Source organism: Onychostruthus taczanowskii, unplaced genomic scaffold (genome assembly GCF_017590055.1).
Source record: "Onychostruthus taczanowskii isolate IOZ18803 unplaced genomic scaffold, ASM1759005v1 scaffold16, whole genome shotgun sequence".
In the NCBI taxonomy this organism is placed as follows: domain Eukaryota; kingdom Metazoa; phylum Chordata; class Aves; order Passeriformes; family Passeridae; genus Onychostruthus; species Onychostruthus taczanowskii.
In genome coordinates this window covers 13,706,805-13,732,435 of record NW_024498795.1, presented here as the reverse complement: position 1 = coordinate 13,732,435, position 25,631 = coordinate 13,706,805, and the positions used below count along the sequence as shown (strand labels likewise).

The window sequence follows — 25,631 nt, the reverse complement described above, 5'->3', positions numbered from 1 at the left end:
TGATTTTAACATGCTTTTCTACAACATTAATTCATGCTGTGTGCATGCAAGGATCCCCTCTCACTGCTCTCCTTGGTAATCAGATATCTCTCCAAAAATACTAGTCTCTTTATGCACGTGCAGTGCTAGGAAGAGAGAAAGAAAGAAATTTAAAGCTAATTCTATTTTCCCTTCACTGACAAAGTGCATTTGACCTCAAAATGGGGCACCTGTCAGAGATCCTCACACAAGCAGGAATCCCTGAAATTTTAGCGCTATTTCTTAGTTATAAATAATAACAATATTCTTGATGGGTGGCAGCTAATGAGTGTCGGTGCAAATGGCAATTTCAGCAGGAAGGGGTGCCAGCAGAGCCTTTACTGACTGGAGTACTGCATGGTGCTGTACTTTGTCATTCGTCTCCGGGAGGTGCCAGGAGATGCCATGCCCATTCCCTGACCAAGATGACATTCAGCACTGAGCATCTGACCTGTGCTGCTCAGGCTCCCCAGGTTTGCTCCTCCCAGGCTTGCTCCTCCCATGCTGCTCATCCCTGCCCCTGACACTACTCTCTCTGTGACCACCACGTTGTGGGTGTTGGATAACTCTGAAGGAATATTTATTAGGCTGCCCGGCATGCCGGAGGCAGGCCTGAACACCCTTTCTGTCACTACCACGTTTGACCCATCTACCAAATCAGGAATGCTCAGAGATGCCGGGAGTCGGGAGTTAGGTGCAATTACTCTTTCCGTGACGATAACGTTGGAGCCCTCTGTGAGATCAGGGATATCGAGCATGCCACGCAAATCAGAGGCAGATGCAGGCCCGACAACCCTCTCTGTCACAACGACATTGGATGCACGCAGTGGGTCAACGCAAAGTGAGGGTGAGCTGGAGGTGTAGGTCTCGGTCACCGTCATGTTGCCGTGGAGCAAGGGATCCGGCATTGGCCTCGGGGGCTGTATGGTTGTCCCAGATGTGTAGGTGTTTTCAGTAACAACTGTTGTGGTGCCAGCGGCGCCAGGCATAGGTGCGCTTCCATTGACAACGATGGTGGTGCCAGGTGGCGGGAGGTTTAGATCACTTTCAGGACTGGGGAAGGGAATGTTGACGCCTGGCCAGGGTGGGTTAGCATCAGGGAAAGGTTCGATCTCTTTGCCCAGACAGATCTCTGCTAGGGTCTTAAATTTTGGTCCTAATGTATCCAAGTATGTTTCATCTGTATCTTCTCCAATAAAGCTGCAGCAACCCACGGAGCCAACAGGAGTACCGACTCCTTCATGATCATAGATTAATAGGCAGTCATTTGCCGGCCGACCTTCATCTTCATCTGCATACACAAATGCTTTCTGTAGTTTTCAAAAACAAAAAAAAAAGGAAAAAAAAAAAGAAAAAAACCCAGAACAACAGTGTGAATTTTGTCAGGCTTTTAACCATGAATACTCAAATCACAGTAAAGTTTTCTTAACTACAGTAAGGCCCACCTGACTTGAAAAATAGGACATCAAGAGGACAGACTATACCATCAACATTTTTTACCCTTAAAATATGTTTATTTAAATAGTATTGTATTTTATTCTTGTTTCTGCTGACATGTAGCATCTCGATTTTGGTCTGTCATCAATGTCTCTGTCTATGGGACAAAAGGGAGAGGCAAACAGATGCCTTCTTTGGGCAGCAGTATCTGAAAAAAGTGGTAGGAAAAGGAGTGAAGCAGGGTGGCAAGGGGAGCAATGAAGAGACCAGGAAAGAGGAGATGGGATGGAGGATTGTCCACAGTGGGGGAGACTTGGTGAGTCCAGAGGGGAGTCCATTTTGAGCAAGAAGGAAATCGCCCACTGGGAATGATGTTTTGTGTCCTGGCATGGTCATTGCAAAGAGATAAGGCAGGAAAGAGTAGAATTTAGAGTGCTGAGTGGGGTTGGAGGAAGCAGAAAAGGATGGAAGTGGAGGCCTGGGAGGGAGAGTCAGAGAGTTTGGGGATTGAGATGGTCCAGGAGGGTAGCTGTAGTATGTGGAGGCCTACGGCTGGCAGACAATTAATAAATAGTGCTTCAGGCCAAGGCAGGAAGATTGCAGTCTGGGAGAAATCCATGCTCAGGATGTCACGACTGCTCTGTTCTCTCCTCCACTGAACCTTGTTTAGATTTTGAAATATAGCAATCCTTATATCTAAATTGATATTTTGGTTACATGCAATTATAATATTTATGCCTCACAGTTCATGCATATGAATAAAAATACAGCCCATGAAACCATTAATCATGTAAATTCCATACAATTTTTTAAATCCCATATGTAAAGGCGAATTTAGGTGTTGCCAATTGTAAAACTGCATATTGGTGTCACTGGTAGTTCACAAGTCTTTTAAGGAGCAGAAATGGCCATAAAAGTAAGGAAGAACTGATGTTTAAAGTTCTTTCAGGATTAAAATTACTTCATCAAGCAAATGATACAGAAAGTAGGAGTGAACAATTCCAAAAAGTTATTAAATATTTATACACTGAGAAAGGTTGAAAATACATAAATTTGGTAGGTGCTTATGAAGTTGAAATAATTTAATTGCTTCCTACCCCTTCCCGCATTATGTCCATCAATTTTACAAAAAGGCTGTTGAACAATCCACCTACTATGGCAGCAGCTCAAAGACAGTACTGCTACTAGTGTTGTAACTTTTCCTACCAGTGTGGTCAGTTTTGCTCTCACAGCAGTCTTATATCATGGAAGTTTCAATTTGAGTAGAATTAATTTGGATTTCCACCATGTAACCTGGGAAGGAGAATCTAACAGAAAGCATGCTCACAGCAATAACTCAAAGAATAGCATACCTCAGAGAAATAGTTGTCTAGGAAGGCCATGTTCACTCCCCCTTCTCGATACTCTTTGATTGTTCCTCCTATTGACCCTTTTGCTTCCCCTGTTCCAGAAATTCCTCCAGCTGTTCCGTAGCCAGTACCAGTGCCATAGCCAACACCCGTAGTTTCTTCAACACCAGAGGCTACTACTCCTCCTCCTCCATATGTGTTATTATATATGTCTGAAAGCAGAAAAAGTTATCCCTCTTGTGCTCTGTGAAACTTTACACACAATTTGTCAGTTGTTTTTACAAATGCTACAAATGCACTTCTGAGTTTCTAAAGGTATTTTAGATCAATTTCAGCCACAGGTACGTGCACAGGTACCAAACTTTGAAACAGCAGTAACAATTATATTCATATTAACAGACACCTAAGCAATTGATTTTATTCCTGAGGCTAGGCATCATGTGTGCATGTGTTTTAGAAAATCAGTGATTTATTTTGTTATTGGCTGGACAGATTATTCTGTCTAGTGTATATGTATGCTGTCATGGGGTTTGTGTTAGAAAATCAGATAATGTTTATCTATGCAAATACATAAATGCATATTTATGGTTACATTTGCATTATTTTTTCCCCTTACACACTTAGAAAAGAAAGAGTTTTGTAACTACTTTCACATTTTCTAGTAGTGAGATTTTTTAGGGGAGAACAACAATGTATCATAATAACCACCAGTTTATAATGCATAATGGAAATTGTCTTTAAAATAAGTTATTAAGTAATACTTACTAGATTTTATCTTCTCAGGTTTTTTTTTTTTTTAATACATGATAACAAGGAAAGCGTTTTCTTAATGATAAGCACATATTATAATAAAAGAATTGCATACAGTAGCCTTGACTATGGTTACACTGGGAAACATAGGCTAAATTACATATTTTTTTCATTTTTGTGAAATGAGAAATCTGAGAACATTCTTGTATAATAAATAGTCAGCAGAGAGGTTGTCTTGTAGAGTAACATTTCTTCCTGTCAGAAGCTAGGGAAAATGGATCTGTGCCAGCATTCTTCCTTCCTCTTCTGAAGTAAGGAATGGGGGAGAAGGATAAAGTAGCACTGCACAGCTGGGCTTATTCTCTATGATCATTGAATTCCTGGAGGAACCTTATTTCAGAAGCATACATTTATTGTGTTATGTATCAGCTTGGCTAGGTTAACACACAAATTGCTAGTAATTAACTAGCTACTTGACATGCTCCCTTGTGGGAAGCAGGAAACTGGGAAGAACTGAAGATTTTACTCAAGTTATGAAAGCAAATATCCTTATTCTGGCTAAAGATTGATTTCTGCTAAAACTGATGTCTTGAAAAGGCCCTCCATTCAGTAGCTGTACTGGTAAAGAAAAATTGCCTGGGATTTGGAAGCCTTGGCAGCTATTTCAAAATAAGTGTAGTTTGCAGAAATTGATCTGTTCATAATCTCAAACCCCAGACTTTTTGTTCATACTGGAGGTCCTAGTAGCATGAGTTTGACTATTTCCAGATGTGAGATTGGAAGGGTTGGGCTGTGGATGGGAAACCAAAGGACTCCATGAATCTGAAGGCATGAAGTTCTAAAAGACAGCTTTATGACAGCATAACGTAGAAGATTTAAGGATTTGCTTACCAGAAGGTTCACCAAAATCACCTCCTGCAGCGGTTGTTGGGGCAAGAATGTGTGAGACATCCTGGAAAACAACATTTTGACTCCTTGAATGATTACCTTGAAATTCCCATATGAAGACCAAGACTTTGTGAATTATGTTAAGGAATTAGCAGTCCAAACTGTTAATGTCATTGTCACCATCTCCATTAACAAGCAAAACAAAACAAAACAAAGAGAGTACAAGTTTTTTTCCTTGTCAACATGAACAATGATCAGTGAAGATGATTTGTGTTCCTTTCTCCTGAACTTGCACTTACGAGGCTTTCTAGTTATTATGCTTCATCTGAAGGAACAGTGGCACCAAACCATTATGCCAAACTAACTTACCACTGCTTAAAACACATAAACCCTATCAGTGAATGTTTATTAAGAATCACTTTTCATATCTGCCTGGCAATTGTTGACAATGCCAGACTGGTTTTAGATTACACAGTGTTACTATCACTTTCTGTAGAAAAATGCAGCCTTTACTCACAAATTACTTCTGGTTTTAGAAACATGGGATGTACTGACCCTGTCTTCAGGCTGTGCACCTTCTATTCCCCATGGATGAATTGCCCCTTCTGTACATTCAGGTACAGGTTCAAATCCAGTTCCAACTCCACCTGCAGCACCAGGTCCACAGCCACAACAGTCGCTCATTGACATCAAAATTGGAATCACTTAACAAGAAAGGAACAGGAAACAAGGATTTAGGACATCTCTTCCTCACAGGAATAGCTGCTCTCCCCAGAGGGCAGGTGCTCATGAACTTTTGAAAATATGCCTTTAAAATATTTCTAACCAAGCAGCCTGTAAGTCTGGCTTTCAGAATCATTAGCTGCTTATGGAGATGCCCGTATTTGGAAATTCAGAATAATTTGTACCTTTAGTTATAGCAGAGCAACACAGGGGTGGGGCTGTTACACTAAATTTATGCTTATACACCTGGGAACAGACTTTGATCTAGCTCAGCTGAACCAATATAAGTTGCATACATATGAAAATTAAACAAACAGAACCAGTGTTGCTATGTATAGCATTCAGTGCTATTCTTTCCAGATATACGAGCATACATTTTTCTCTTCAAGTGTTGTAATTGAAACAAAATGCACATTAGTAATAATAGACATATAAGAATCAGTGGAGAGTCCACCTGACTACAGTGATCATGGGCTAAGGCTCCAGCAGTACATTACATATACATAATGCTTGATTTGAAAAAGCAGTAGGGGCAATCCCCAAGCCCTAGTTTCACCAAATGTTTACATAGAGTGAGTCAGGTTTCCCAGAGTGCTGTATTATGCTTAGTTGTTTAGAGAACTCAATGCTGGAAATTGCAGAATGCTTGTAATGGCTAGCATCAAAAACACTGCTTATTTTAGAAAGGCAATGCAATATTAATTCTGAGAATCATAGAATGGCTTGGGTTGGAAGAAATCTTAAATATCATTTAGTTCCAATCCCTCTGCCATGGGCAGGGACACTTTCCACTTACCAGGTTGCTCAAAGAGAGTCATCCAGCCCAGCCTTGAACCAGGGATGGGGCTTCCACAACTGATCTGGGCAACACGTGCCTCTGTCTCATCACCCTCACAGTTAAGAATTTCTTCCTAAACCTACTGTCTTTCAGTTTAAATCCACTGCTCCTTGTCCTGTCACTACATGCCCTTTTAAAAAGTTCCTCTTCAGCTCTTTTGCAGGACCCCTTTAGGCACTGGAAGGCTGCCCTAAGGTTTCCTTTGGAGACTTCTCCAGCCTGAACAGTTCCACCTCTCTTAGCCTGTCTTCACAGGAGAGTTGCTCCAGCCCTCTGATTACTTGAACATCAAAGTGAAATGAAAAGGGGAAAGGACTATACTATGTACAAAGTGCTGCCTCATACTTTAGCATGACTAAAGATGTATTTACTCCAGACTCTGAGGGGAGATTTCCAAAGGCAGAAAGACAGTCTGTCTTGTAAGATAAACCATCTGGGGACTACAAATTTCACAGCCTTTTGAAGCTTCAAAATTTTGTGTTTGTTGATTCCTACTAAACAAAGATCAAAACCTGAACCAAACACCCCTCCTCAAAAAACTGGGGGGAAAAAAAATCAATTTCCTCAGGTTTGTAGTCAGTATTTCTGCAAAGGGAAATTTTAGATGTTGGTTACTTGATGTCCAGGCCATGAAAAAAGGTTGATCCCCTATGACTGTGGTAGTCTGAGAAATAATTGCTTGTATAAATTCTGACTTGAGTCCATGAAGCTCATAATTCTTCATGAATACTAGGACAAATGAATTAACATCCTGTTTTGATCCTGTTATCATAAATGCTACTGTTTTTTTATTAGATGTAATGTTTGGAAGGACTAGCCAAAAGTTTCAAAATCTATGACTTATTGTTCTGCTACTGAAATCTGGCTTTGAGTTTAAAGGAATCTTGTTCTTTAGATCCTTTCATACCCAGCTCGGAGCTGATACTTGCCCATTTCTTCTAGTAATGTAACGGAAGTAGAAGTTGCAAAATGTGAGTGACAGGACAGCTCTGTCTAAGAATTGGATAGCACATCTTAGAAAGGAAATGCTTAATTTTGAATGAAAAATGTATGTATAACATAAAATTTATGGAAATTCTTTTTGTTTAAAAGACATTTTTTTCTCTGTCAAATGGGCAATAGAAGCCAACGGATTAACAACCAACTGAAAAAGTAATCTTATTTTAGAAGAATTAAAAAATGCACTTTTTACATTATTGAGAAAAATAATAAAAATTGTTTTCTAAATTTTATACTTACAAACAAATATTAATCCACCGAGGAACATCAGGCCAATGGCAGCACCACTGAGTGTGGTATTTGATTCGAATTGCCTGCCGTAATTATCATTTCCAGCGTAACTGTCATCAGTGGAGGCAGTATATGCATCCTCACCTCCATCGTAGCCATCAGTGTAACCCTGCCAGTCTGTGTGGTCCTCATAATCTCCTCCAGGTCTAGTCTGGCCATGATCACCACCACCTTGTTGTCCTCCATCTTCCCGGCCTCCTCCACCGGTGCCACCACCACCACCACCAGTAGTGCCGCCACCACCACCAGCGCCACCACCACCAGCGCCACCTCCAGAGCCACCACCACCGATGATGATTATTCTTGTGGCCCCACTGGTGCAATAGTTCCGACTATCACACTGGCAAGCTTGCACAGGAATTATGTGTGGTCGAGCACAGCGCCGGCCTTGGCTATCTCTTACAACGACATAGATCCTATAAAGGTAAAAGTCTATGTTCTGGCCCACCAGTTCTGCAGAGGAATCTTGGAGGAAAAAAAAAAAAGAAAAACATTTGGATGATGGTATTGACTATAAGTATTCTACAAATCTATACTACTTGTGTATTACATTCATAGAACAGAATGAAACAAAGAGTTCTAGGCACCTCAATTACTTATGCATCTACAGTATTTACTTAAAGCTGAAACATGAAATACTCATCTATGCTTGTTTTTTTTCCCTGCAAAACCTGAGCCAGATCAGTCTAGTTATCACTTCAATACTTGAGAAATACAAAAGGAGAAAATGAAATCTTTTTATTTCCACTGCTGCGTTTCCTGAATTTTATTCACACAATGGTAAAGATGAAAGCTGAAAGTTTTATGTGTTTCTTACTCCTCTCTCAAGGAACTCATGCATGTTTTTTTTAAAGTTTTTCAGTATGTTTAAAATATTTAAGATTACATATTTGCAACTGTTTGGGACAGGTAGGAGATTCAGGAATACTTGCAATTGTGACACTTGCCATATAATGTAGTCTTCCATGTAATCAGTAAGTTATGCAAATTCTGTCATTTAGTAATGCATGGGATTTGATTAATTCATTATTTTGTCATGTCGTATTGAAAGAAACTGGCAAAACTTCACTGGGCACTGACTAAAACAATTTTCTTTAAAAGACAAGTAGGTGTGACTGGTACAATAAATTTAAAAAGTTGTAATCTTAATTTGCCATTTTCATATGCCTCTCATGAAAGTAAAGCTCTGCTAACTATAAACTTTATACTTTAATAAACAAATTTGAAATTTTTTTGTATGCTTAGGATTTTTTAGATAACAAAGAAATAAAAAAGTGTCAAATTACTCCTTTTGATTTACGTAATTATGTTTAGACCCATAAAGGCTCTTGTCATAGTTATACTCAAAGTACAGTTTTGCTAGTAAATTTTCAGTTTCCTTTAAAGTATAACACATGTAATAATTCTGATTAAAATATTCTAATATATATATATATATATGTACACATGCATATATTCAAATTTGGAGTAACTCCTTATATTCATATTTAACTGAGATTTGAATAGATTCTAATAAGTGTTTTGTTTGTTAATAAAGTAACATCCGAATCAGTTATTTTAGGTAAGAGCTTATTGCTATCGCTTATGCTGTTATAAAATATAGGTTAATTTACCATTTATTCGTCTGATAATCCATGTAGTCTGAGGTTCACCATGTATGCTGAATGTGAAAGGGGTAGCATAGAGATCACCATCCCTATGCTTTGCTGAGATAATCACCGACGGGGAATTCATACATACTTTCCTCATTTCAGTATTAATAGTTGGGCAGTTGGCATTCATGCCATCTATTGAAAGCACAATGGTGCCAGTAGCAGTATATCGAGGAACCCCTGTAAAAAGAAGGTATTTGTGGTCAGGAGGGAATAGTGATACTATAAACAATGCAGTTAAGGTTGGAAAACTAGAAACAGAAAAAAAACCCCAAAACTTAGAGAAATCTGGAACACAAAGGGTTTATTTCAGAAAACTTAATCTCTTTTCTTACCTCTGGTGATAGCCAGAACCTCTGCTTGGTACTGCCCATTGACTACATAGACTGAATCCCGGTTAATTACTTTGTTCAGTATGATTTCACCAGTGTTTTGATTGATTCTGAACCAGGCAGCTGGATCACGTCCTATACTATATCTGTATTTGGTGAAGTAAAGATACTCAGCATTATGTTATGAATATATGTGTTACATATTTATTTTGCAGATAAAATTTGGCACTTTGGAGCATTTTTATTTTGGCTATGCTAGATCCTGTTGCATTTCACCCAGTTCATGTGAAATCCATGTACTCCAAAAGATGTATACCAGAAAAGTAATTAGGAATAAAGCAAAAGCGTAAAAGCCCATTTTATTTTGAAAGTGGCATCATAGTCTAAAAGTAAAACTTTTCTGGATCCTGTAAACCTTTACTAGAACCCTTGTTGACAGCAATGGTTAAATCCACAGCTCTTTCTATAACATTCTACAGTTGTATTTGCTGACACATTTCTGTGTTTTAGGCAGTTTTTTTCAAATATTTGTAAATAGGCTGTATTTATTCCTACATGCACTGAATAGCAAATTAGTCTTGGTTAGTGTTGTTAATTTCAAGAGAAACAAGTGTAAATTTTTTTTTATTACAGAATGAACTAGCAGGGGCCTCTTCTATTCTGATTGGATAATATTGACTGTTATTAGGATTTTTTGTCTGTTTTTATTGCTATGCTAACAAATTCCTTCCTGGTAGCAAATGTTTCAAGAAAAAACATTTTTAGGCTGAGTAAAAAAAAAAACAAACCTTATTCTAGTCTATTTAAGTTACAGCCTGTTAGAAAAGTGATATTTTCTTTTTCTTGTGCATAAGGCTAAGGAAAGTAGTCAGGAAAGAAAAGCAATTATAGCACAAAAATGGGCTATATGCTATTCTGTAATAATATAGAATATAATACTCTATAATACATAATATTATATGATGCCAATTTTTTATTGCTAATCAATAATCATTGTTTTTTAAAGCATCCTTTAAAATACCTATTCCTCATTCCATTGAAATCTCAAAAGAATTATTCCATCCAGGGAGTTAAGCAGAGCAGAACTTACACAACATTTGTTGCAATGGTTCTAGTATCCTCATCCATGGCTGTGTATGTTCCTACAACATAATTCACCCTTGCGCTTTGTGGCAGGGAAAACACAACTGAAGATGGATGAAATCTTGGTGGTTCAATCAAATTTTTTACTTCTACTGTGAGGGGTGTCCCAAATATTTGGTACTCATGTGCAACAGAGTGATGGAATGCAGCTACGTTCCTGACACCAATCATCAGGGAGTGAGTTCGCATATATTCAAAATCCAGCTCCTAGAAGGTAAACCACAGAGAACTAGATAATGCATAAAATCTCCTTTAATATTTTTTTTTATTTTATATGGTTGAGTGACAGTGTTTTTACTGCCTAATTCTATTAACAATTAATTAAAATTTTAAATCAAGAGCTGAATCACAGTATTTATCCATACCTTAATTACTCTAAGGATTCCTTGATTTGTAGCTCGATCTGTAACAATTTCAAAACAGTTATCTTCATTACCGGATATAAAGAAAAACTCTGCTAACCAATTGTCTGTAAACTCTTCATCAGCATCCAGAGCTTGTATTCGTAGCAGTTCTGAACTGAGTGAATTTTCTGAAATACTTGCTGAAAACTGAAATGATAGATAAATACCCATTAGCAAACATATATATATGTGTGTGTGTGTGTGTGTGTGTGTGTGTGTGGAAAACACAGCTGTCTGCAGAGATTGTTTTGAAGGATGTTCTGAGCATAGTCCATGCCAATTTAATAAAAAACCCATGTGTTCTGGGCAAATGGTGATTATGGTTACATATTTGAAAAGCTGTATCCCTTCCAAGGTTTGCAGAGGCATCTTAGAGGAAGAGGAATTGCGCTTTCTATAGGAAATTTTCTTCCAAGGATTGGGTTATTCTATATAATCTCATATTTCAGGGGTCTGGGCACCTGTATGACAGGATTTCTCTGAATACAAATAAGTCAGTCCTGATAGTGTCAGGAATGACATCTCTGAATACAAAAATTATATATCTGTATGTTACCAGAATTGTTGCACAAGCGACAGATCATATTTTGAGCACGCTTCAAGGGAACAACCATGTAAAAATTACATGGAGCATATAAATGTGAACATTCTCTCTGGGCTAGTAAGGGATCTGTTACGAATGGGGCTTTTAAATGGGTTTTAAATCAGTGTTGCTGCTTTTTTTGCTGGAAACTTACAGAGCTTTGAGCAAGAGTCGGAAAGTTGTCATTAACATCGATAACTTTCACGTTACAGCTACAAAGGGATGATATTCCATCTGCAGCCCCATCCCGGTCTGATGCTTTCACAACCAGAGTGTAGCTACTATGTTGCTGTCACAAAAAGGGAAATGAGTATGTTAGAAGACAATCTCTGCATATTATAAACTCATGCTTGCTACTATTTCCTAATACAGGAATTCGACTAAGACATTTTATTGTGACACATCAAAACCATGCATTTCTCCATTAATATTCGTAAAAACCACAACCTTTCTCTCTCTTCTATAATTTTCTTGCTCTCATAGCATATACACACTACAGCACAATTTTATTTAGCTTTGGAAGGGGGAATGTTACCTCTCTGTCAAGATAATTTGCAAGATGGAGTTCTCCTGTGTATTTATTCATAATGAACATAGGTGGACCAGAAGGTTCCTGACTCTCTATTTTGAAGGCAATTTTAGAATTCAAGTGGTTAGGTTCATCTGCATCAGTTGCAATGATTTTCATCACCAGTGTGTCTAAAAATAAATTAAAAAATAATAGCAATTAAAAAACCCGACAAAACAAACAAACAAACAAACAAAAAAAGACCAAACCATGAAAGCCCCAGAAAATCTCTTGAGTTCCTGCAAACAACTCATCAAGACAATGATGAAACAATGTATGAAAGTGACAGAAGGCTATCTATTCCTTGACATTTACAGAGAAAACTGAAACTTTAGTTTTTTAGTACTGATTCTGACAATGTTAATGACTTCAAATGAATTAAAAATCAAAGTCAGAAAAAGTAATGCAGTCTTTCACTGAACTTCTTTAAAGAAGTTAAATTCCCTATCACCATAGGGAATATGCAAATAAAGTACTGAGCTTGTAGAGATTACTATAAGAAATCACAGCTTTAAATGAGACTTTCTAGAAAGAAGAAAATGAGTATTAGACACCATTGCCTCAGTGGTATTTGCATGTCTAATGTTGATTGCTGCACTTTTGGTGAAAAGAACCATTTTAATGGTTTAAGTATGGAATTATTTAGTAATGTTCTGCTGCAATTGCAAATACACATGCTACAAGTACAAGTATTTGAAAGAGAAAAATGGGGAAAAATGTATTTTTCATGCCCTCCAAGGGCATGATTTAAGTGTAATGATTATTTTATTCTAATGAGAAGGAATGAAATTATTTCTTTTACATTTTCACATCTGAAAGAATTTGCATGATGGTATGGCTAGAAACTGGAACATTCTGCACTCGTGTGTGGGAGGAAAGGGAGAAGAAAGCATTGCTATTTAATTTATAGCAATTAGCCCGGGCCCTGTCTCAAACAGCACTTAGAGAAGCATCTGCTGCTCCCTCCTCTGCAGTGGCCCTGACCATTTTATGTCATTGCCTAAGAAAAGCAGAAAGAGCAGCCCAGGTTTATATTAACTGTATTCTGTGAGCTTCACTAGCAGTACTGAAAAAGGCATAGCATAGCTACTCACTGTCCATGCTGCTCTCTTCAACAGATCCCGTAAATACAGTTTGTGCAAATACAGGAGGGTTATCATTTATATCCAGGACTCTGACTCGAAGTTCAAGAGGTGGTTCCAAATCTATACCGGTCACTGAGTGTTTAGCAAAGCAACGTATCTAAAATAAAGAGATTTACTAATTTTAAAACCAAAAGTTAAGTAATTAAAGTAGCAATCTGAAACAAATTTCTTGTCTGCCCCACTCTGGATCTATCATTATAAAGGTCAAGAAAAAGGGGAGTACTTACAACAAATACTGGTGTTATTTCCCTATCCACTATTGACGTTATATTAATTTCTCCTGTTCTTGGGTTAACAACAAATATTCCATAGGGTGCACGATCAATTCCAACTCCAGAGATGCTGTATGTGATTGGATTGTCTTCTTCACAATCAGATCGGATCTACAGTCACAGATAATAATAATAATTAATGCCAGTTTACCGAGGACACCTACAAGGTTTTTTTCTTCTATTCTTAGTTCCTGTAAAAAAAAATCTATATAACTTCAGTTTCTCAACCACTTATTACAAGGTTCAGTTGACTGAATCAATGGACGGCTCTTCTACAAAACGTCAACCTAGACATCCATCTTGCCTTAAGGGCTGGATAGGCCTTCTATTTCTCTTAAATCTGTCCAGGAAACGGAGAGAGAAACCTCCAAGGGTATCACACTGTGGCTGGAACTCTGTAAGGGCATGGTCACAGTGAGAGAGCAGGAAGGCATTTCTTTTTCTCTGTTTCCCACAGGTCACGTACAGTCTTTGAACTTCTGCTCAGGGGTTTCTCAGGATGAGAGAGAGGAAAAATGTCACTGGTTGGAGCTGCCTGGGAAGTAGACTCATAGCAATGTTCTAGGAAGCCTCTGGTTACTCCTCAGCAGCCACATGGATTCACCTTACGAGACTGTCTCAGCAGAGCTGGGAATGTTGCATCATCTTTCTTTTATTCTACATTGCTTGCTGTTACTACTCTTAGCATATATATTTTTAAATCTCTCTGCTTTTATCAGCCTGTCTTTGGCAAACTTCCCTGTCAGTGAATACTTGTGTTTTTCTTTCTACTTACTCTGGCAATTGGATTCCTCTTAGAATTATCTTCTCCTTCTCTACAAGCTGCAGCAAATTTGATCCATTCACGTTTTTGTCTTCTAAAGGTTTTCCATCTTGCCATTCCATTTTCATCCCATTCTTTTACCTTTGACAGAGAGTTCCAGTATCATGTGACCTCAATCCATTTTAAATAAATACAGACAATTATAATTTCCAACAATAAGAAGAAAAGAGATTTTTGTAGACCATGTGCTTTTTTACCATGTGCTTTTTTACATGTCTGTGAGTCCCAAACACTATGGATGTACATTTTTATTTTAAAATTACTCATTTGTATGAGATACTCATTTAGATTTAGGTGAATTTCTCTTGAGAGGGTTAGCAGGTTATTACCTGCAGCTGTTTAATATTTAAATATGTTTTTAATCTTCAGGTTCAGAATTGTCTTAGTTGAGTATTTTCCATGTGATTTTTTCATTTGTTACATTTTGTTTAATCAGAAAAATAGTTTCTAAATAAATATATTTTACCTCTACATGAAATCCTGTGCTGAAATCCAAGAGTACCTGCAAGAACAATAAAAAAATTGACATGTAAAAATGAAAGGAAAAATGCAGCAAGGAAAACCCAGCTGCAAGACGTTGCTATACTGCAGGCCTATTGCAATAGCTTATCTAGCTGCAAGATTTCCACAAATGAGTTTATGAAATTCAATTTTTTCTATATCCAGCACCTAAATTCCTTGACAGTTAAAACCTTAAAAAACCATTCTGTCTTTCAAGACATAACTTTGAGCTTGAATGGATATGCCAGAGCAATGTTCATACTATACCTTCATCAAAATAAAACTTTAACATAGATTTTTAACACCTCATCTGAAGAGAGAAGTGTTTGTAAGAGTTTTTACCAGACACTCTAGGAAATCAAAGAAGTATTTATCCTAAATAATTTCTTTTCTTCCCCCCCCCCAAGTTAGAAAGTTGACAATAACCCTGGAGAACTTAATTATGTAATTTAACCAAAAAGAATGAAATTTTTTTTTTTTTTAAATTCCCAGTGAGATTGAAGAGATTCAATGTAAGATGGAAACCCACCTGCAGTTTTCAGGCAAATTTCCCTGGAGTGCAGATGATTTTGATTTGAGACTCAACTATGCAACTAATCTTGAGTAAATAAAGGTAGCAGGATCAGATGCAGTATGTAATTACTTTAAAATTGAAATTTAAATGAGAGTAGCCTCAATTTCTTGATTAGCACAATTTAAAAGATGGCACAATTTAATTAACTTTATTCCTAAATAGGGTGTGAAAATGAAGTTCACTTCAGAGCATCTCTTTCAGGTTTAGGATCTGCTTTGGGTCTCTTCAGACAATAACGAGTGAAGAATGTGGGATTTTCAGGACTGGATTCTTGTTTCATTCATCATTGGAAGATACTAAATATCCAGGTGACTCAAAAATTATTGCAGTGTTTATCTTTTCTCAACAAATGTTAACGGCTGCAGTTATGAGTATTTCACTTCCTTATAATTTCCCATAGCTTTTTGGTTTGTTTTGGTTTCTTTGTTTTTTGTCTGATATGTTATATCTGTGGGGTTTTATGTCAGCTATACTTGGACAAAATCTGGCATCTTTTATCCTTACATCATGGGACTTTCCTCACTTCAAATTTATTGCATTGTACTGGCAAGACTGGAACATGGATACAAAATTTTTTCCACTTACTTCATGTTAAGGCAACTTCTTACATGCAACAGATTAATGAACAGTAGCTTCACCCTCCTTCCTTTCTCCCTCTCTGTCTCTTCCCCATTTGCCTTATGCTGCAAGAATTCACCATCTGTCATTTACGAAACAGTGTTTCCAATGATCTGGTTTTACCCAAAACATTCCTTGAGACCTTGGCCTATAATGGATGCCTTAATCTGCTTCTCAGTGGAGGAGTTTAGAGTGGATCTGCCCATTTGATGTGCCTATGTAGCTTGACATTTTTTTGACTACTCACAGAGTAAGGATTTTTTCCTTTTTTGAGCCAGCTATTGACATAAATGGTTAAGAAAAGTACTCTGCAGGAGAATCACTACAACATGTTCATGTTGTGCTAAAAGCACCAATAGATCTTGTACCTTATGTTGGGTTTATGATTGTTTAAATCTTCAGCTTCAGAACAGAGTTCAAATGCAGGTATTCTGTTCCTCATCTCAGAGAAGGGGCAATATCAGACTCCCTGTGAATGGCAGGGTTTGTTTGCCCCAGTGGGAGATCAGTTGTGGTTTTTTTTATAATCCCCCTTGGAGCCCGGGGGAGCATGGAAGAGTCAAAGGGGAACCTGAGTGATGAGATCCACCAGAAATGACACTAATTGAACGTCTCCTATCAGTCTATCCCACCTCATTTGGAGAGCACAATGAAATCTTCTCCACCCTTAGGCTGAAATCCCTTCTGGCATGCAAACAATTGTCTTGACCCCACAAAGTATGGGTATGCCCCTCCCAGTGCAATGTTAGTGAATCTTGTCTGCTGTCTGCATCATGTGGCCTATCCTGTTACTTAACAGTGAGACTAATACCTCACACCCAGCCACATCACTCTCTTATTCTGAAAAACTATTCTGAGTTTTTCTGAAATAAGAATTATACCTGTAAAGAATTATATTACTTAAGGACATGAGTATTCATAAATCTCTTGATTCCCACCTATAGGGAGCTCTATTTTCAATCAGTGAAAAATGCATATTTTACACTGGAGCCTTGTCCTTCGTTTTTGAGCACCAGTAATGGGAACATCAGGAATTTGTCCACTGGTGATGCTGGGGATTGTAAATTTAGGCACTGTATTTTCACACTTGTGCAGTGATAGCTAAGGAAAACCCCATTTTGCTGCTTGTTGGTAATGGAAGACCTTGAATTCAGAGTCCTTAGAACAGTTCATGTTATTATTTGAAAAGGCTGATCCAATGAACTTGGTGGCTCTGTTTGGTATGTCTCTCACTTATAGCTGTGGTATAGGAAGAAGGACAGGCAGACATCAGACAAAAATGTCTAGTTCTCCAGATAAATCTGAACAATTTTGAAATTACATTTATCCTACTTGATTCAGGAATAGAGACTCCTCCACCTCCCCAGCTAATGCCTTCTGGTTCTCCACAGTCACCAGCAGTTAGAAGTCTTCCCCTAACGCAATTGTTTATTTCTAATATATATCTGGGATACAAACCTTTCTTTTTTCTAGTGCTATTTCCAGCAGATAAATTCTGTCTCCTAGCAGCTAACCAGCAAATTTCTAGGTAGTTTAAAAAAAATCCCTTCTAAACCCATATCCAAGTACAGTACTTTACAAAGACACAGGGATAAACAATAATTAAAGCAATAGGAGCCACTGGAATGTGTGGGATGCATCCTGAGGACCTTGGGGTAGGCAAGCTGGTCAGAATGATGCCAAGCTTTGCTGTCCTGTTAGTCTCCGAGAGACTGTGAAAAAAAGGAAGCTGCAGAGAATCTAGATGCTGTGATGCTGGTTGCACAAGCTGTTTCTGTTTTGGGTTGGGAGATGTACAGGCAGGAAACAAGTTTATGGTTTCTGTCATTTGCACAGTGTTCTGTCTGAAAGCTTGTCTTTTATTGTAATGATACCTGGACCCTGTGTCCAAAATGACACCTTAGAGTCACACTGGAGTTATTCTGGATTTATTCTGATGCAACTGGGGACAGAATTAGGCCCATAGGATGTCTACTGTTCTTTGCACCCTCAAAGCAATTTACAAACAAGAATTAACTAATCATTAATTGAGTGCCAAGCAATATCATACGTAATTACGGAATCCTCCCTCCTCCACCTACTCAAATCTAAATGACTGAACATGCCTTTAACATCTTCCCAGCATTATTCATATGGGATCTGCTTCTCTCTCTTTGAAGTCAGCAGTGGCATTGTTGTTGGCCTCCATGGGAGGAGTGCTGAGAACTCACACGTATTGTGTTAGTCATCAAGCTGCCGTGGTAGCTCTGGTACTGTCAGCGTTTTGGGACTTTTACATCTTTCTTACTCATCCAAAACCCTGACTAGAAAAGGGTTGCAATAATGAACCCTTCCCCTTTATTCATTCTGCGTCTCTTTAAAAAAATGATACATCAGTGCATACAAAATAATGAGAAGCAGAGTTCAAATATAAGACAAACTGTCTAATTTTATAAATATGCCATTTTATGCCTTTTTAATTGAAACATAATTTCTTTTTCTACATTTCACTTTTTCATATGTCGCTTATGAATGTACTTAATCCAATTTAAAGGAAAGATTTTCTGGATTATTTTTCTGGCATTTTGTTTTCTGATTCAGAGGAGGTCAGGTGTTTCCTATGTTAGCAATACTTTGAATTGCACCCAGGATGGATAATCCATTACTCTTTCAACAATTGTGACAGGGATAATTCAGGAATTATGACAATGCTCATGTTACGCTGAAGAATATACTTCAAAGTTTTATTTATTTTAAAATCAGTTTACTCAAAGAACTGACAACTTTAGGAAAGTTTCCACTGAGATTGTTTCTGTTCTGCTATTGTATCTTCTATTGTATGCAGATACAATAAATTTCCGTAGTGTAACTGAGCTTAACCATTAGAAAAATGAACAGAAAAGTAATTTCAATAGAAGGTGTATGCCATTATCATTAAAATTTGAGTTTTTCAAATTAGTCATGCTAAGTGCCCTCAATAAATCTCCTCAATAAAACCTGAATTCTGATATGACTTAGAGTGTTCTGGTTGCAAATGCATGTTTGCTTAATGGCCATTTTACTTAGGAATGTAAAACTGCAGGCTTAAGTACCTGATCTTAGGTGATAGTTCCTGGATGTGGAATTGCTTATTTTATATTTCTACAACAAAATTATTTGGCAGAAGAATCTGCAGGTTCTTGATTCAATTCTGGCAGATGTTTCACATGAATATATACGAACAGGATGTAGCTCCTGACTATTTTTGTGTGCAATCAAGTTATGAGTAGGATGTGTAACCATAGCCTTACAACTGGGGGGGGTGGGGGGGGTGGGGGGTGGAAATAAGCCTAGATAACGTATGGGAAAATGTATCCAGACAAAAGTGCATAAGAGATGTGGTGAATTTAAAATTATTGGCTGTCACATGATTGCTGGCAGGAGAAGAGTCATACCTGATCAAACAGGTTATTTCCATAAAACGTGTCTGTGCTAGTATCACAAACAGAACTCCCTTACTCATGAGAATAAGGTCTTTGAAGTCACATGAGCAAGGGTTGCAGAATCAGTCCCACCAATGGTGAAATCCATAGAGAAACTTATTTGTTTTAGGGCTGGTAAGTTCCCTTTTTGTTTTTTTGAAAATGCAGTAGTGTACTAAAATATGTATAACTCCATGTTAATTTTATTTGATGCAACTTATTAACAATATACTAACCAGACACACCATTCAGACAGGTGATTTTCATGAAAGATTAAGCTGAAAGCCAATTTTTTTTTTCTCAGAATACACTAAAACTGGATACATAAATGTATAATTTGATCTTGACAGATAGTCTGCTACCTTTCTTTAAAGCATTGAAAGATGCTATTAAGCTGTACAGGCCATCATAAACATTGCTAGGCAGAAGAACACATAACAAGAACAAGGGTTTCCTCTGGGTAGTAAAAGTTCAAATATTTGATAGTCATCAAAACACAATGGCATTTTCCAGAATCACTCTTTTTTTCTGACCCAGCACCTACCCTCTATCACTCACAATTGTAACAACAATATACTGATAGAATGAAAATGGCTCCAGAGTTGCTGTGAGAAGTAAAGCAGTAAAGCTCTACTTCTCACAGCTTTGGGTAAAATATCTTTTCAATGGACAGATCTTAGACATAAAACAGTCAAGCATTTTGAACTTCGACACACTGGGAGTGTGCATCACCAGGTAACTGAGTAAAATGAATGGTCGCTAGGGCTTCATGAAAATCCAGAAGTGTTAGTGTGATGTGCAACAGGCCAGTCTCAGACACCTCTCTGCTGCCTTGAACAAGCTGAAACTTATCTGAACCATAACTTGCTTTTGCCAAGTTTTGCCCTTGTTTGCTTGGCAGCTGCTCTCTCTTAATTAGTTCTACTTTACTGATTGCAGAGCTGTCACCTAAAATTAATGGATTGTATTTTCATAATGGGTTTAGGATTTCTTAACCTATAACACAAAGTTTTTCTCAGACTACAGCGTATCTAGAGAAGTCAGTAATGAGAAGTTAAACATTTACAAATCCTAATACACTGTGTAAAATGTAAAATTTCATGAAAACCACAGGACATAACTATAGTAGAAATCCTGCTCTTCTCAATCTTCAGGGCCTTAAATCTCTACTGAATTTCAAGAGGTCAGCACAGATGAGTAAAATGAATCCACACAAAAAATCAGATTGCAGGAGCAGTAGGGCACCCATAGCCCTTTTAAGTCCCTTCTGAGTAATTTCCATGCCTTGATGAACACATTGAACAACTATGCCACTTGACCATAGCCACAACTTTCCTTTTACAGTGAGAAAAACAAACCCAAAGAGCAACACTTTCATCATGCATTCACTTGCTCAGCACATGGCGGCTCAAACACTAGGGCACAACAACACAGGACTCCTTTGCAATGTGAAATAGTAGGCCAAGTCTTGATTTTTACTTAACTGAGATCACTAAATTTTGCCATTTTTTCTCTCGAAAATAACTGTAAGATTTCATCAGCTCTGAAACAATCTTTCTAGCCATTTCAGAAAAAAGAGATTTTAATTTTGTAGGAAAAGGCATTTCCTCAACTGATAAAAAAGTAAAGACATAGAACCAAATTATATCCAACCATTAAATTTCTTATAGCATTTTATTAATAACTGTGACCTTGAAATAGCAGCCACAGAAAACATTTGCCTGAAAAATCATGCAGTAAACATAGAAAGTCACATCTTGAACACCAACAGATCGCCAAAAGTCTAAAAAGAAACATTTGTCAGTATTTAATGAAAAGCTGATTTGATTTTATAGAATGTTCAGAAGTGCTGTTTAAAATGAGCAGAGCTTTAGTTTTTATGGTAAATTTCACAAGATATTTTTGGGGAATAGTTTACATTGGAAAACGCAGTGGTCTGCTGAGGAAGATGAAACTGGTGTAGTCACAGCGTTTACAAATATTGTTTTAAAATCTGACTTACCAACAAAAGGAACAGAAAAGCAGCCGTTCGGTGAGGGAGCCAATCCATGGCATCTGACTTCTCAGAAACAAGTCCAACTGAGTTATGGTTACAAGCCTGATCCTGTTCCCCTCCCCCCCCCAGCTCTGGTGACTATTTAAAAAGACACTCTGTACATGTCCTTATACTCAGCCCTTCAAGGTGTCTCTGCCTCCCTCTGAGGGAAGAACTGAAGATGCTGTATAACAGAGTGTCTTTCCCCACCCCAAAATCCTGGGCTGGTCTCACCTGAAATGCTTGACAACATCATTATTGCTTGCAGGTAAAAGCTAAGAGACACACCTTAATTCTTATTGCACTGAAACCCTTTGTTGGATACAAAAAGGTACGTTTTAAAAACAGAGGCAAGCTTCGCTGAGAAGATACCGGGTGATTTATAAATTACTCACAACATAAGGAATCATTAAAATGGTATCATATATCATTGCTTTGAATGCAACTTCCAGTTTTCTCTTTGCACCCTGCATAATAGAAGAGCTAAATGAATATTATGATAAAGAATACGGAATTAAAAAAAATATTCATTTAAATTAGTAGTCCATTTGTTTACTTCCAGGCACAAAGGAGTGAGTTCCATGCACACTATTCACAGAAGTGAAGCACTCAGAGCAGAATGGGGCTGTCACTAAAGAGATATCATATTAATTTTGGGGAAAAAATAGTGCTTTATTCATGAGGCTGCAAGAATATCTGAAGGAGAGGAGGAAGACTTTCTGCCTTTACCAACTGCAAAGCGTCCTCATGCCATACCTTTCCCTTCCAATGGGCTGTGCTCTCGCTGACACAGTGGAGAGGAGAGAGAGTGTCAGAGAAACTGGAGAGCTGTTACAAAACAGCAGGTAGTGGAGGTAGAGAGAGGATGTGCTGCACAGCTCTCTTCTGGCCTCATTTTGGATGGCAGGAATGCAGTTGTGCGGGGGACAAAGAAATCACAGATGGTTCCCTGCTTTGCTGTCTGCTCTGCAGCACAGGTGTTGTTGAGTGCCTCCTTGTGTCTTTGGAACACCTGAATCACCCCTTAAAGGGCAAGGAGAAGTTAGAGTGGCCTTCTGCTCTGTGACTGAAGCTGGGAGGGGGTGCACACTTCATCCCCAAAAGCGCAGTACCACCGGTGTGCTGCTGAGCCCTCCATGGTGCTTGGCATCTCCCAGGGCTGGACTTGAGCTGGGAAAAGAGTGCTCAGCACCTCTGGGGCTGCTCTGCCCCTGCCAGGGCGAGGTCCCATGCTCCTGCTGGGTAAGCAGCTTTGCAGCATGCCGCGTCTCCCTGCCACTTAGCATGGGTACTTTGCTGTCTTGCAACTGGCTGGGGCTGCCAAAGCCAGTTGTGCATGTCCCCCTTTGTCACTCAGCCCTCGGTACCCAGCTCAACGTGCCCATCAATGAGTCAGTGAGGCAAACCGGGACAGGCAATGTTAAATGGATTGTTAAATGCATTTTCCTTTTTCTCAACAATTCTCAACAATCTGAAATTTGCTTTTGGATTAAGTAAAAAATTAATTGTTGTACATATAAAATATGCATATTCTTTTATGAACCCAAGTATCTTATTTCAGAACATTTGCTTAATCATAGATTAAAAAAAAGTCAATTTAAAAACATTTTTACTTTTAGGTTTTTCAGTTGTTCAGTTTGTATGGTTTTTTTTTTGTTTGCAGAATTTGAAACATTATTTTTGTATTTTTAATTCTTTCATATCAGACTGATAGTCAAGAAAGTCTGACAGTATGTATCGCTCAAAACCCCTCTTCGCAATGCTGAAATTCTATTTTGACCACTGCATAGAAAAAGTTATTTCTTGCAACTGCAAAATAGGCATGTTTTATTACACACCAGAATATCCCTTGCTGAGTCAATTTTTTTTTATTATAACAGAAGATAATTTGATCTACAAAACTTGATAAAATGCCTCAAACAACAATAATAGCCCCAGCAGAAATATAAACAAAATTACCAGCTGTTGCACTGCATCTTTCTTTGCCATATCTCATTATGAAGAGTGCACATGGATTTATGACAAAATATAAATAAGTACATTTTTACAATGGGAAAACTTGTCATGAAATTTCAAATAGGACTTCCAAATAAATGTTTAAAAATATAATTTGCACATTTACAATGTTTAAAAAATAGTTTAGTCTAAATGAAAATGACTGAAAAATGTACGGTAGTTTGATGCAGCTTGGAGAAGAAATCTTAATCTGCTGACCATTACCCTTTTGGAATATGGGAGTTAATAAAACAGTACTAGTGGCATCCACCTTACAGTCGTTTTGTACTCTTGGTGCTTTTCTCTCCTTTATATTCTGGATGAAGTTATTTATAATTTTTTCTCTTACCCCTGTTAGCACCTTACAAAACAGTAGAGAAAAGGGCCATGGATCATTTTGGAAACAGAGATATACAAAATTAAAAATATAATTGTTGTATAATGTGGTTAATTAAAATTTTCTTTTCATGGAAAGATTTTTTAAATTTTTCTTTTTTGGTATCTGAAAATTCAACTAGTCACTTACAGATATTACAGAGCCAGCTAAGAGTCCTAGTGACGCCCATTTTCAGGAATTAGCTGATGTATTCAAGTGCTTCTGAAAGCACCCTTATTCTATGGCAGTGGTCTTGTTACTTTTAAAACACAGTTCTTGAGTCAGTTTTTTGAAATGGGTGTCCAAGATTGGAAATGTCCAAACCTGCAGCTGATTTCAAACCTGCTTCATCCATATTTGATGCAGTCTACTTTCAGACAAATATATACATATACACACATGTCAGTCAGCTTTCTGAACATTTCAGGAAAATATTTGGTCCTGTACCCCTCCTGGCACAAAGTCCTCAATATGACTCATGCCTGCCCTGTTGTGTGGTTTGGAGAGGAGGTGTTTGATCCAGGTCAGCAATGAGCAATTTCCCCCTCAAGGGTCTTGTATCTACATGAGATAATAATGAACACACACCCTAATACTGTACTCTCAAATTAACCTTCCTGTGTGGGATGTGAAAAAACCCAACAACAGAAACAATTAAACTTTTCTGCGCTAGCTTTACCCTCTTGATTATAGGAAGTAGGTTTACTCAGCAATTACCTGGAGAATCTGTCATACTTAAGTTAACAAAGAAAGAGTTCCTCTCCATTCTGAAAGAGAAATCCAGCCTAAATCTTCTGGAAAACAACCAGGATTGTGGATTAGAATTATTTTATCAGTGTTATATTCAGACCTATACGGAAGGCTACAAAGGAGAGTTTCTGTAATACGAATAGAAGGCAAAAGGGAAATGCCATGTGCTCTATCAAAGCAGTGTGTGATGATGTTGGTAAGATTTAATATGTTTTTTGTTTTAATATGAGGAATCCAAGGCACAGCAAGATGCAGTGACTTGTCTGAAATATGTCTGCAAAGTAGGGGCAGCACTCTGTCTCACCTGGTGCACTTGAAGATAACTTATGAGTGGCATATGGCAATGCACTCACCTCTGATACACCTTATTTTACATTTATGGAGCTGAAGCTCCTGGGACTTGTTTGACAGGTAAAGCACACAGACACACTTTGCAATGCTTATGATACATGAGTTTCTATTTCATAATATACTTCCGTTTTGATATATTTTGGAATCTCACTTAAATATCAGCGTGACCACAGCAGGCTGGGAAAACTTTAATGCACTATGGGCTTCTCCTGTCAACATGATTTTAGATTGCTAAGCATACATATCAGTCCAAAAGAATTTCTGTCATTATACTATCAACCCATCTGTCTGGGAATGAAATTGAATGTTAAAATTTTATTTTGGCAGGATTATGACAAAGGCAATTTTCAATTGCCTCAGAATAGATGATTTTTTCAGCCTATTCATTCAGCTTACTGCTTCTAGGGACTGTTGATACTGATAATCATGATGACAAAAATGTTATTTCTGAGTTGCTGAAAATGTGTGGGGCAAATGTAGGAATGTAATCAGAAAGACAGCCTTGCATGTAAACTAGAAAACATATATAAGAAAAAGTGTGCAGAAATAAGAATGACTAGAGTAATGCATCACAAAATTTCTCACTCTGAGATTATTCCTATCATCTCTGTCGAACCTTTGGATTCAACAGCAACAGAAAAATATTTGGATTTATAAGAGCCATGAGTGGTGGCCACCTGCTATTTTTTTCAAGCAGTTAATATCTCCTGGCTACCTTCTTACTCTCCCATTGTGGGGTACAATTTTCCTTTTATTTTTAATGAACAGCTAGTGAG

The 25,631-nt window shown here is 37.8% G+C and overlaps 1 protein-coding gene across 1 annotated transcript; it reads right to left on the bottom strand.

Moving 5' to 3' along the window:
* Positions 1-356: 356 nt before the first annotated feature.
* On the bottom strand, positions 357-21,398 carry LOC121333211 (desmoglein-1-like). The gene is made up of 16 exons (XM_041399364.1): positions 21,351-21,398; positions 14,682-14,717; positions 14,168-14,296; positions 13,348-13,503; positions 13,070-13,217; positions 11,943-12,106; positions 11,562-11,696; positions 10,786-10,971; positions 10,368-10,627; positions 9,281-9,423; positions 8,907-9,125; positions 7,243-7,758; positions 4,998-5,146; positions 4,446-4,506; positions 2,808-3,016; positions 357-1,328 (listed from the first exon to the last, which is right to left on the bottom strand). Exons 1-16 carry the CDS (start codon positions 21,396-21,398, stop codon positions 357-359), a joined length of 3,531 nt encoding a protein of 1,176 aa, XP_041255298.1.
* Positions 21,399-25,631: the final 4,233 nt, after the last annotated feature.

What these genes read in the sequence shown, in the direction of transcription:
- LOC121333211 (XM_041399364.1), bottom strand. Translation starts at nt 21,398, where the DNA reads ATGGATTGGCTCCCTCACCGAACGGCTGCTTTTCTGTTCCTTTTGTTG. An exon ending in AGAGGAATCCAATTGCCAGA is followed by an intron (nt 13,504 to 14,167) that starts GTAAGTAGAAAG and finishes CTGTGACTGTAG; the next exon opens with ATCCGATCTGATTGTGAAGA. An exon ending in GGTTCTGGCTATCACCAGAG is followed by an intron (nt 9,126 to 9,280) that starts GTAAGAAAAGAG and finishes TTCTTTTTACAG; the next exon opens with GGGTTCCTCGATATACTGCT.